The following is a 13,502-nucleotide window of genomic DNA, read 5'->3' as shown; positions in this document are numbered from 1 at the left end:
ATATTTTTTATATAACTGACTGCTGCCCCCCCTTTTGTGCTGATCAGTATAAATTAACTGATCAGCAACTTTTTGGGGGCGCAGGTTTTTTTTATATATATATATATATATATACCTGTCACTGCTGCTGCTGCAGTGTCATAGAGTGTTAGATAGTGAGAGATAGAGAGAGATAGTGACAGAGAGTGATAGAGAGTGCTAAATTTTGTGTCTGCTGCCCCCGCCTTTTGTGCTGATCACTATATCTGAGGTGATCAGCAACTTTTTGGGGGTGCAGAGGTTTTTTTTTTTTTATATATATACCTGCCAGTTGCACTGTCAGTTGCACCAAAGGTTGTGCACCTGCTGCCCCTCACTGGTAATCAGTGTCGCATCACTGATCACCTTTTTTTTTTTTGTGTGTGCTGTGGGGTCTTTTTTTAATTTTTTTTTTTACACACACTGTGATTTTGTGGGTGTCCTGTGGCCGCTGTGCGCTGATCAGTGACGTACATCACTGATCATCTTTTTCGGCACAGGGTTGATCTATTTTTTTTTTTTTTTTGATCAAATTCCTGTTGCCTTTGAGCGCTGTTCAGTGACGGACGTTACTGACCAACATCTGTGCTCAATTTTTGGCGCAGGACCTTTTTTTTTTTTTTTTAACCCCTTCAATTTTTTTTTTTTTTAACCCCTTCAATTTTTTTTTTTTGTATAAAGTATTTTTTTTTTCTGCACTACATACACACTACACACTACATACCCCCCGGGTTGAAATAAAGTTTGTACCCCCCCCTACACTATACACGTGTTGAAACATTTCACTACCAGTAACACAAAAATAAAAATGGCATCCCAAATGTCATCCCAAATGTCATCCCAGTCATCCAGAAGAATTTATTCAGCGGAGGAGGCATATGCCATGCTTGCTTCTGACTCTGACACAGCCAGTGATGCAAGCGGGGAATTTGAAGGATTCGCCTTAAGCTCCTCTTCCTCCTCTGGTGATGAGGGTCCCCCTCAAAGACGCCCCCGTAGAGCAGCTGAGACCCCCCCCCCCAATAATTGATCTCGTATGGACCCCACCACCAGACAATTTTGAGCCCCAGGTTCCTGAGTTTTTGGCCATGCCAGGAATCCAATTTGATTCCACAGGTCTCAGAGAAATTGACTTTTTCAAATTATTTTTCTCTGATGATTTTATAAATTTAATGGTGGACTAAACTAATTTATATGCCCAGCAGTTTATTGCTCAAAACCCCACGTCATCATTTGCTAGGTGGACCCCTGTAGATGCAGTAGAGATGATGACGTTTTGGGGTCTGGTGTTTCATATGGGCATAGTAAAAAAGCCAGAAATTAGGCAATATTGGAGTACAGATGTTCTGTACAGCACCCCATTTTACCGTATGGCCATGCCCCGGGCTCGATTTGAGACGATCCTTAAATTTTTGCATTACAACGATAATGCACAGTGCCCACCCAGAGATGATCCCACCTTTGACCGGCTATTCAAAGTCAGGCCGGTCATTGATCATTTCAGTGCCAAATTTGAAGACATGTACATCCCAGATAAATTCATTTGCATAGACGAGTCCCTTATACATTTTAAAGGAAGGGTTAAATTCCGCCAGTACCTTCCCAGTAAGAGGGCAAGGTATGGCATAAAAATGTATAAGCTGTGTGAAAGCACCTCAGGGTACACTCACAGGTTTAGGGTATATGAAGGGAAGGATTCAAGAATTGAACCGCCAGAATGCCCCCCCTCCCTCGTAGGTGTTAGTGGAAAAATTGTCTGGGATTTAGTGCACCCCTTCCTGGATAAAGGTTATCACCTATATGTGGATAACTTTTACACCAGCATCCCCCTGTTTAAGGCCCTTGGTTCAAGAGGTACAGCAGCTTGCGGTACTGTGCGCAAGAACCAAAGAGGCCTCCCAAAAACGCACATTGCCCAAGTAATGAGAAGGGGTGAAAGCAGGGGAATATGCACCGAAAATATGTTGTTGGTCAAATATAAGGACAAGAGGGATGTCCTTATACTGACAACAATTCACGGAGACAGTACCACCTCCGTCCCTGTACGAGGTACCAGTACCCACACCTCAAAACCTAATTGTATCCTGGATTACAATAGGTACATGGGCGGAGTGGATCTTTCAGATCAGGTACTGAAGCCGTACAGTGCCCTGCGGAAAACAAAAATCTGGTACAAGAAGCTGGCCGTGTATATCATCCAGATGGCACTGTATAACGCTTACGTGCTATTCCGTTCTACCGGCCAGAGGGGGACATTTATGCACTTTCAAGAGGAAGTCATAAAGGGCCTAATATTTGGGAACCAGCAGGCAGAGGGCCCCAGTACTTCTAGTACTGGCCCCCGTATTGTACCAGGGCAGCATTTTCCTGATGAAATCCCCTCCACTGGAAAAAAGGGCAGGACACAAAAAAGGTGCAAAGTTTGCTATAAGATAAGATAAGATAAGAATACTTTATTGTTATTAACAATACATCACAACAATGCACCGTCAACAAAACTTAAATACAAAAACCTACACAAAGGAAAAACATTTAGGGCAATTTCTCATGTCACTTAACAGCATTTAGCATACGAACAGCAGTGGGAAAGAAACTATTTGTCATTCGCTTTGTGCGTGCCGAAATACTGCGATATCGTTTTTGCGATGGCATAACTTCAAAAGCCTTGTATTCTGGATGGCTGGGATCTGCTAAAATACAGTTTGCCTTCTTTAGCAATCTATTTGTATATAAGTCATGGGCGCATGGTAAAGACACCCCTATAATTCTGCCTGCAATTTTAATCACACGATCTAACGCGGTCCTCTCAGCCATGGTGCAGCTCCCGAACCAAACTATGATTCCGTAAGTTAAGACACTCTCCACAATGCCTCTATAGAATCTAGCTAGTGTGTTGATGTCGGAGCATACAGCTTTAAGTTTTCTCAAAAAGAAAAGCCGTTGCTGAGCTTTCTTAACCACCGTGGTAGAGTTTAGAGACCACGTAAGATCATTTGAAATGAGTAGCCCCAAAAATTTAAAAACCTGCACCTCCTCAATAGGCTTATTCTCAATAAAAATGGGAAGTATTGGCCTACCACAGCCTCGCCTAAAATCTATTCTCATCTCCTTGGTCTTATTTGTGTTAAGGTGCAGACAATTTTGCCTACTCCATTCAAACAGTCTGCAAACCTCAGACCTATACGCTGCCTCGTCGTCATTTGTTATCAGGCCAACCACAGCGGTGTCGTCCGCAAACTTCACCATCTGCACGGATTCTGAAGTTGACACGCAATCATGCGTGAACAAAGAATATAACAACGGGCTCAGGACACAGCCCTGTGGTACGCCTGTACTAACCATGACCTCGCCGGAGATATGATTTCCGAGCTTTACTACCTGTGGTCTATTCACTAAAAATTGTAGGATCCAATTACACAAATGCCCGTTTAACCCCAAATTAAAAAGTTTGGAAACCAACGAAGTAGGAATAATGGTATTAAAAGCAGAACTAAAATCCACAAATAAAATTCTAACATAGGAGTCCCTTTTTTCAAGATGGCCCAACGTTTGGTGCAGAACCAGCAGAATCGCATCATCCGTAGACCTATTTTCTCTATAGGCAAACTGGAATGGGTCAAAATTTGCAGCAAAATGAGACTTTATGTGTCCCAAAACCAAACGCTCAAAGCATTTCATCACCAATGATGTTAAGGCGATGGGACGATAATCATCTAGACCAGGGGTAGCCAACTCCAGTCCTCAAGAGCTACCAACAGTTCATGTTTTCCAGACCACCTAGCAGGTGCACTCTTCACTCAATGACAAATTACTAAAGACCCACAGGTAGAGATAATTACTTCACTTGTGATCTGTGAGGAGACCTGGAAAATGTTAACTGTTGGTAGCTCTCGAGGACTGGAGTTGGCTATCCCTGATCTAGACCCTTCGGGGGATTTTTCTTTGGTATTGGGATAATCGTCATAGCCTTGAGACATTTCGGGACAACACAAGTCTGTAGCGAACAATTAAACAGCAATGTAAAGATCCATGCCAGCTGCTCACTACACCCTCTAAGGACCTTCCCTGGTATCCCATCCGGGCCAGCTGCCTTCCCCAGGGCAACACCCTGTAGGCACTTCCTAACTTCCAGCTCGTCTAGTACAATTTGTACTTCATCTGGTCTATTTATAATCATGCTTGCAGTGGACATGTTATTTTTATCGAATCTAGTATAAAAATCATTTAGATCTTCCACCAGGATTCTATTTGCGTCTAGGGGCTCTGTTTTTTTCGGTTTATAGTTTGTAATCTCCTGCAATCCCTGCCACATATCTTTAGAATCGTGGCATTCTCTGAATTTGGCTTCCATCCTACCCGAAAATTCTCTCTTAGCCTGCCTGATCCCTATCCTTAAATTGGTCCTAGCTGATTTATAAGCCTCACTATCACCCATTTTAAAGGCGTTATCTCTAATTTTTATTAGTGAGCGTATCGTAGGATTCCACCAAGGCTTGTTATTGGCAAAAGTTCTAATCCTGCGTTTGACAGTGACGCTCTCTATGCTGCAATTTATGTAGCCCAGAACCATAGTTGCTAGTAGATCCACATCAATATCCTTGCCTATCGTGGACTCCCCGATAAACAACTCCCAATCAGTAAAGGTTAGAGTATCCTGTAACCTTTCCATTGCATTTTCTGGCCATATAGTAACATCTTTCCTACTTGGTCTGACTCGTTTAACCAGTGGTTTGTACTTAGGTAACATAAATAGGGAAACATGATCTGATCTTCCAATATGTGGGCAAACAACGGCCTCGTATGCATGCTCCACATTCGTATAAACTTGGTCCAAGATATTCCCGCCCCTTGTTGGGACAAAGACATTCTTGGAAAATTTCCTAAGCACCGATTTTAAATCACACTGGTTAAAGTCGCCAGCAACAATAAAAACAGCATCCACATATTTAGCCTGCATATCGGCCAGGGTCTCATATAGGGTGCCAAGTGCACATGCTACGCCTGCTTGAGGACATATATAAACGGCCATAACTATTACCACCGAAAATTCCCTAGGCAGATAATAGGGTCTACATTTGACTATTAAATATTCCACATCCACCGAACAATAGGATCCAATAGCAACAGAGTCTGAGCACCATTTTTTATTAACATAGATGCAAACACCCCCTCCCTTACTTTTCCCCGACTCGCGGGTTCGATCAGCCCTAAACAATGCTCTGTCCATAAAGTCCAGCGCCGTATCGGGAATATTATTATTTAACCATGTCTCGGTAAAAACTGTAATAGAGCAGTTCCTCAGGTGTGACTTGCTAGCCACCTCCATTTCAATATCATCCAATTTACTTGGCAGTGATTGAACATTTGCCATAAACAGGCTAGGCAGGGGGGATCTTGGCACAACTGAAGTCTACATCTCACTCCAGAGACCTCTTTCCACGCTTCTGCCGCCTCTCTCTCCGTGGGCATCGCTTCCAGCAACCAGCAAGATTTACAACCCTGCAAAGTTCTCTATATTGCTGGTCAGCAGATTTCCCATGCCGTTTATATCCACCACCATGCCTCCATCCATTTCCCCAACCCTTCTGTGCCTGCTCCTGCCTTTGCTGTCCTTCACCTCCACTGCATGATGCAGGTAATACAGGTGCTTCCAGGGGCTCTGTGGACATGGTGTTGGCAAAGGGCTCATGCACCCTACTCCTAACAGCAGCGAGCGCATCACCCCGCTCACCAAGCCGCCCTCCAATCACCTGCTCGCCGGCGTCTCCGGCCGAATTCGCAGGGGGAGCGTGTCCAGCGGAGGGAGCACATCCACTCGCTCCAGCCTCCCCCGCTCACCCCCGCTGCGCGGCCCCGACCTCCCAGACTCGTCCCCGCTGCTCAGCACCGCCGCATCTCAGCTCCAGCAGCGTCTCTCGCGGGTACACGATCCGGGCAGTCCCACAGCCGACCCACGACAGCAGAAGCAGCCAGACAACCAGGCCAGGTAAGCTGCACAAATATTGCCGTTCTTTGGGCTTTGGTTTGGGCTCAGGTTTGGGCTTAAGTCTGGATATTGCCCTAAACACTCCATATGCACAGGAGCTTGTAGCCGCTGCGTGTGCACGCGCCGCCATCTTCCCCACCCATATACCGGTCACCGTGCATGTACCAGTATAAAAAGGGAATAAGAAAGCAAACTATTTTCCAGTGTGACACTTGCCCCGACAAACCCGGCCTATGTATAAAAGGAGTGTTTTAAAATATACCACACATCTATGGATTTTTAGGTTCATAATTTCACCGTGCTTCGGGGGTCTTGCTAATGCCACATAGCACCCACCATTCATTCCACCAGAATCTGAGCCGCAAAATCCAAAAATCACTCCTTCCCTTCTAAGTCCTGCCATGCACCCAAATGGTATTTTTTGGTCACATGTGAGGCATTGCCGTACTCGGGAGAAATTGGGGCACAGATTTTGGGGTGCTTTTTCTCCTTCATACCTTCTGAAAATGAAAAATTTTGAGCCAGAACTGCATTTTTGTGTAAAAAATGTAATTTTTCATTTTCACTGCCCACTTGTATCAAAATTGGTGAAACCCCTGGGGGTTTGAAATGTACACTATACCCCTAGATGAATTCCCTGAGGGGTGTAGTTTGCAAAATGGGGTCACTTGTGGGGGGGTTCCACTGTATTGGTGCTTTGGGGGTCTTGCTAATGCGACATAGCACCCACCATCATTCCACCAGAATTTGTGCTGCAAAATCCAAATATCACTCCTTCCCTTCTGAGTCCTGCCACTTTTTGGTCACACATGAGGCATTGCCGTACTCGGGAGAAATTGGGGCACAGATTTTGGGGTGCTTTGTCTCCTTCATTCCTTCTGAAAATGAAAAATTTTGAGCCAGAACTGCATTTTTGTTTAAAAAAATGTAATTTTTCATTTTCACTGCCCACTTGTATCAAAATTGGTGAAACCCCTGGGGGTTTGAAATGTACACTATACCCCTAGATCAGTGGTTCCCAACCTGAGGTACTAGTACCCCTGGGGGTACTCTGCAGACCAGTTGGGGGTACTTGAAAATAATATTGGTAATGGCGGAATATGAAAAAAAGTCTTTTGATGGCAAAAGAAGACCCATTGCTATGGAGAAGAACCATGTTGTGTCACTTATGGTTCTGTCATCAGCGTCTTGTGTGCTTTTGCCTGACCAGCAATCCAATAGGAGCTACCCGTGCTGCCCTCAGACATCAGCGATCATCTGCCCTGCACTGACATGAGTGGAAGAAGCAGTGGCATTAATCCTACAGGTGTAAGTGGGAACCCTGGAGACAGTACACAGCCAGCGGCCAGACACGGAAGGGCACGATTCCTGTCCGCTACTCCTTAATATAAGGACATGCATAAGGATACACATACCGCTCACTTTCACTCCACTCATAAGTACTGTCTATATTTTAAATTGAGAGGAGGGGTACTCATCAATGAAAAGCCTAATCAAGGGGTACGGGAGAGAAAAAAGGTTGGGAATCACTGCCCTAGATGAATTCCCTGAGGGGTGTAGTTTGCAAAATGGGGTCACTTGTGGGGGGGTTCCACTGTATTGGTGCTTTGGGGGTCTTGCTAATGCGACATAGCACCCACCATCATTCCACCAGAATTTGTGCTGCAAAATCCAAATATCACTCCTTCCCTTCTGAGTCCTGCCACTTTTTGGTCACACATGAGGCATTGCCGTACTCGGGAGAAATTGGGGCACAGATTTTGGGGTGCTTTGTCTCCTTCATTCCTTCTGAAAATGAAAAATTTTGAGCCAGAACTGCATTTTTGTGTAAAAAATGTAATTTTTCATTTTCACTGCCCACTTGTATCAAAATTGGTGAAACCCCTGGGGGTTTGAAATGTACACTATACCCCTAGATGAATTCCCTGAGGGGTGTAGTTTGCAAAATGGGGTCACTTGTGGGGGGGTTCCACTGTATTGGTGCTTGGGGGGTCTTGCTAATGCGACATAGCACCCACCAAAATTCCACCAGAATCTGAGCTGCAAAATCCAAAAATCACTCCTTCCCTTCTGAGTCCTGCCATGCACCCAACTGGTATTTTTTGGTCACATGTGAGGCATTGCCGTACTCGGGATAAATTGGGGCACAGATTTTGGGGTGCTTTTTCTCCTTCATACCTTCTGAAAATGAAAAATTTTGAGCCAGAACTGCATTTTTGTGTAAAAAAATGTAATTTTTCATTTTCACTGCCCACTTGTATCAAAATTGGTGAAACCCCTGGGGGTTTGAAATGTACACTATACCCCTAGATGAATTCCCTGAGGGGTGTACTTTGCAAAATGGGGTGACTTGTGGGGGGGTTCCACTGTATTGGTGCAACATAGCACCCACCATTCATTCCACCAAAATCTGTGCTGCAAAATCCAAAAATCACTCCTTCCCTTCTGAGTCCTGCCATGCACCCAACTGGTATTTTTTGGTCACATGTGAGGCATTGCCGTACTCGGGAGAAATTGGGGCACAGATTTTGGGGTGCTTTTTCTCCTTCATACCTTCTGAAAATGAAAAATTTTGAGCCAGAACTGCATTTTTGTGTAAAAAAATGTAATTTTTCATTTTCACTGCCCACTTGTATCAAAATTGGTGAAACCCCTGGGGGTTTGAAATGTACACTATACCCCTAGATGAATTCCCTGAGGGGTGTAGTTTGCAAAATGGGGTCACTTGTGGGGGGGTTCCACTGTATTGGTGCTTGGGGGGTCTTGCTAATGCGACATAGCACCCACCAAAATTCCACCAGAATCTGAGCTGCAAAATCCAAAAATCACTCCTTCCCTTCTGAGTCCTGCCATGCACCCAACTGGTATTTTTTGGTCACATGTGAGGCATTGCCGTACTCGGGAGAAATTGGGGCACATATTTTGGGGTGCTTTTTCTCCTTCATACCTTCTGAAAATGAAAAATTTTGAGCCAGAACTGCATTTTTGTGTAAAAAAATGTAATTTTTCATTTTCACTGCCCACTTGTATCAAAATTGGTGAAACCCCTGGGGGTTTGAAATGTACACTATACCCCTAGATGAATTCCCTGAGGGGTGTACTTTGCAAAATGGGGTGACTTGTGGGGGGGTTCCACTGTATTGGTGCAACATAGCACCCACCATTCATTCCACCAAAATCTGTGCTGCAAAATCCAAAAATCACTCCTTCCCTTCTGAGTCCTGCCATGCACCCAACTGGTATTTTTTGGTCACACATGAGGCATTGCCGTACTCGGGAGAAATTGGGGCACAGATTTTGGGGTGCTTTTTCTCCTTCATTCCTTGTGAAAATGAAAAATTTTGAGCCAGAACTGCATTTTTGTGTAAAAAAATGTAATTTTTCATTTTCACTGCCCACTTGTATCAAAATTGGTGAAACCCCTGGGGGTTTGAAATGTACACTATACCCCTAGATGAATTCCCTGAGGGGTGTAGTTTGCAAAATGGGGTCACTTGTGGGGGGGTTCCACTGTATTGGTGCTTGGGGGGTCTTGCTAATGCGACATAGCACCCACCAAAATTCCACCAGAATCTGAGCTGCAAAATCCAAAAATCACTCCTTCCCTTCTGAGTCCTGCCATGCACCCAAATGGTATTTTTTGGTCACATGTGAGGCATTGCCGTACTCGGGAGAAATTGGGGCACAGATTTTGGGGTGCTTTGTCTCCTTCATACCTTCTGAAAATGACAAATTTGGAGCCAGAACTGCATTTTTGTGTAAAAAAAATAATTTTTCATTTTCACTGCCCAGTTGTACCACAATTGGTGAAACCCCTGGGGGTTTGAAATGTACACTATACCCCTAGATGAATTCCCTGAGGGGTGTAGTTTGCAAAATGGGGTCACTTGTGGGGGGGTTCCTAACTTTTAGCATCTTATGGTGCCTAGAAACCTACATGGTGCCTAAAAAATAATCTCATAAAAAGGAGGCTCCAAAATCAAGTAGGTTCTCCTTCTATTATGAAGCCTGTGGTTTGGTCAACGTGCACACTAGGGCCACATATAGGATATTTATGAAAACAAAAGAATTGGGGGAATCAATTTTTAGTCACATTTCTCTAGTAAAATGTACTGTGTTCCTTAGAAAAATGTATTAAAATTGCAAAAAAAATGAAATTTCACCTACACTTTGTTTTAATTCCTGTGAAACACCTAAAGGGTTAACAAACTTCCAAAATGCTGTTTTGAATACTGTGAGGGGTGCAGTTTTTGAAATGGTATCATTTATGGGGGTGTCTCACATACAAGTCCCTCAAAGTCACATCAGAACTGAACTGGTCCCTAAAAAAATCAGTGTTTGAAATTTTCTTGAAAATTTGAGAATTTGCTATTCATATTGTAAGCCTCCTAGTGTCCAAAAAAATTAAAAGGAAGTTGAAATAATGATGGAAACATAAAGTAGACATATGGTCTATGTTAGTTATTAACTATTTTGAGTGGTATGATTATTTGTCTCACAAGCAGAAAATTTAACATTTTGCAAATTGCAAAATTTTCCATTTTTTTACGACATTTTGGTATTTTTCACAAAAAAACACAGACTGTATCGACCCAAATTTACCACTAATTTGAAGTACAATGTGTCACGAAAAAACAATCTCAAAATCACTGGGATAAGTAAAAGCAAAAAAAAGTTATCCCCACTTAAGTGAGACATGTCAGATTTGAAAAAAAGGGCTCTGTCAGGAACGCAAAAACTGGCTCTGTCAGGAAGGGGTTAATGTCATCAAACCAAAAATGATCATTTACTGCAATACATCTACAGACGTCTAGCACAATGCACTTCAATCGGTTAAAATTTAGGACACTGAATATATAAAAGGGTTTCAGTGTTTTTTTTATTGTACTATGAAAAAGAACATATACAGTACCTTACAACTACACAAAAGCTGCATGTAATGTACTCACTTTGCGCCTTGAAGTGGGATGCTCTGGTGAGGCTGCTTAGCTTGGTGTTTTATTTTAGCCTCAATCTCCCTTTTTTTCTTCTCTATAAGTTCCTCTTGATATAGGATATATGCACTTGGTTTTGCAGGTTTTGGAGGAAGAGATGAAAATCGCCTGCCACCAACCCCTGAAACAGAAAGAGCAGACTAAAATGTAACCTCTTTTGAAATGATCAGACAAGTACAGATGCTAACAGGATAAACATTTGTTCATTTTCAAGTGTCAAATGTGCCCATTTGCAAAGGTTCCTCAATTTTCCTTTCATACATGCTTGAAGGACTTTTATATGTCAAGTAGCTTTTTTTTACATAGGAATCAATAATATAGGACATGTATTAGCCTGCCAATACTCCAAATCTCAGGAATTTCTCCACAGTGCGGGCAGCAATTCTGTTACAGCTTCTTACCATGTATACAACTTCCTAAACAAAGTCTCTGAAAAATATGTAACATCTGAAACAACAATGGAGAGGAACACTGGGATGCCATAGAATAGTTTGAAGAAAAGGAGTAATCAGGTATATAACTTGCAATTTTCTAAATAAAGTACATTGCAACCTATAATGGCATGCTCCAAAGGCATACAAAAGAAAGGGCCACGAGAATAATTATGCAGCAAAGATGGCTTAAATTATCAGTGGTTGTGTGGAGTACAGGTCTCCCAAAGGGTCAGCAGAAGGCAAAATATAAATGTGATAATGATTACATAAGCCTGGTGCCCTGCAAACTTCTAGCACTGAGGATGAAGCAACTGTCACCCAAAGAAAAGTTACATGTACTACAGTGCATGTTATTCTGCTTTTCTACTAAAATCCTGGGTTAGAGCAGGGAATTTGATAATGGATGGGACCTGGATTTAAACACATTACCACTGCACTTTGCAAGACAGAGGGGGTTTGCAGGTGCACTATGCACTCATTACTGCTAACATATATTCCTTTTATAATACATTTATGAGGTTGTTAGCATACATTTGGCCAAAGATATGTACCTGCCCACCACGTTAAGGTCACCTCTTTAGAGCAGGTCCCTAGCACTATGGGGTTCATGCCATGCCCCAAACAAGTCCAGCAAAACCACCCCAGGGCATCACATAAATAAAATATAGCCATGTAGTGTAGTAGCGTGTAAAGTGTCATAGAATGTAGGGTATGTGTAAGCAACTAATAGTGATGAAGGGTGTGTCAAAAGTAAGAAAACAAATTGTGAAAAAAATACATACACAGAAAAACGATGATATGTTTATGTGAGTCTATGTGTAAAGTAGCGATGCCCTGGAGTGGTCCAGCCAGACAGGCCCAAGGTCCCCCTCTTACCACTGCACTTTGACCTGGGATATTGCCATAACACTGAACCCAGGTATGCCCTCCTTTTTCCTATGGATGTCATTAGAAATGGCCCTTTTTAAGGGCTGAAAAGGATGAGGGGGTGGGGCTGCTTGGGACTTCATTGCATCAAGCATTGCAGCAATGATGGCCAACGAAGTTGCTGTGTCTATCCCAGAGTTCCTTACAAGTTTCACCTTTCTGCTGTATTATCATGCGACAGAGAGCATGGTGCAGCTTCTGATGCCATGCTATATACTGCAGAGTTGGAAGAGGAGGGTGCAATTCTTGGCATAGAGCGATAGATCTCGACGCAAATATTTGCACAGGAGGAGAGCGCTAAATATCGTCCAGCATTAACTCCATCATGCGGTTGACCAGCATGCGAGATCGCACAATGTGGGTCGGAGACCGCCACCACTGAGAAGCTTTTATGGCCACTGTGGAAGCTTTTCAGGAGGGGCAGTGGACGGCCCACTATTGGATGTCGTGTGGTACCATCTATTATAATATATATATATATATATATATATATATATATATATATATATATATATATATATATATATATATATATATATATATATATATATATATATAGGCACCAGCTTATCTTTCAAAACGAATTTCTGTTAAAATTAATATCTTCAGGGTCATCCATCACAATAGGAATCTGTTCACATGGAGCATCCAGCACTATATTGAACATACAAGGTTTAAAGTGACTAAGTTCCATTCTGCCCACATTATTAGTGTTACAGGTTGAGTATCCCTTATCCAAAATGCTCAGTACCAGGAGAAGTTTGGATAACGGATAATTCTTTATTTTCGGAATATTTTAATATTTCAATTATGTATCTTGCATTTATGTTGAATAAACACATCAACCACACAAATATATTTTATTTGTTCAAAAAGCATTGTCTCCTTATCGGAGAATAATATAGGAGTTACTTCCACACATATTATTGTTCAAACTACTAAAACTTCTATTGATGTAGCTCCAACTTCAGGGGATCTCCAATTAAAGCAGTAATTTTACTGTGGTTAATGGGTTCGCCAGGTGATATCCTATTAGCCCCCAAAGCCAGCACTTATTAGGGTTTTTTTAATCTGCCTCAAACAGGCGAAACCAAGGCAAAAACTATGTATTTTTTCAAAATAAATACAAAGGTATGTGACTAA

The 13,502-nt window shown here is 42.6% G+C and overlaps 1 protein-coding gene across 1 annotated transcript in view; it reads right to left on the bottom strand.

The window, feature by feature from the left end:
* Positions 1–13,502, bottom strand: part of SUGP1 (SURP and G-patch domain containing 1) — a 56,782-nt gene that overhangs the window by 30,353 nt on the left and 12,927 nt on the right. The window contains exon 2 of the mRNA XM_083180284.1: positions 10,954–11,119. Within this exon, the coding sequence (XP_083036410.1) occupies positions 10,954–11,119 (166 nt within the window). The remainder of the gene's footprint in view (positions 1–10,953; positions 11,120–13,502) is intronic.

This window comes from Crinia signifera, chromosome 1 (assembly GCF_055691185.1).
Source record: "Crinia signifera chromosome 1, ASM5569118v1, whole genome shotgun sequence".
Lineage (NCBI taxonomy): Eukaryota > Metazoa > Chordata > Amphibia > Anura > Myobatrachidae > Crinia > Crinia signifera.
Note: the sequence above shows the minus strand (reverse complement) of the source record. Positions and strands in the feature narration are given on the sequence as shown.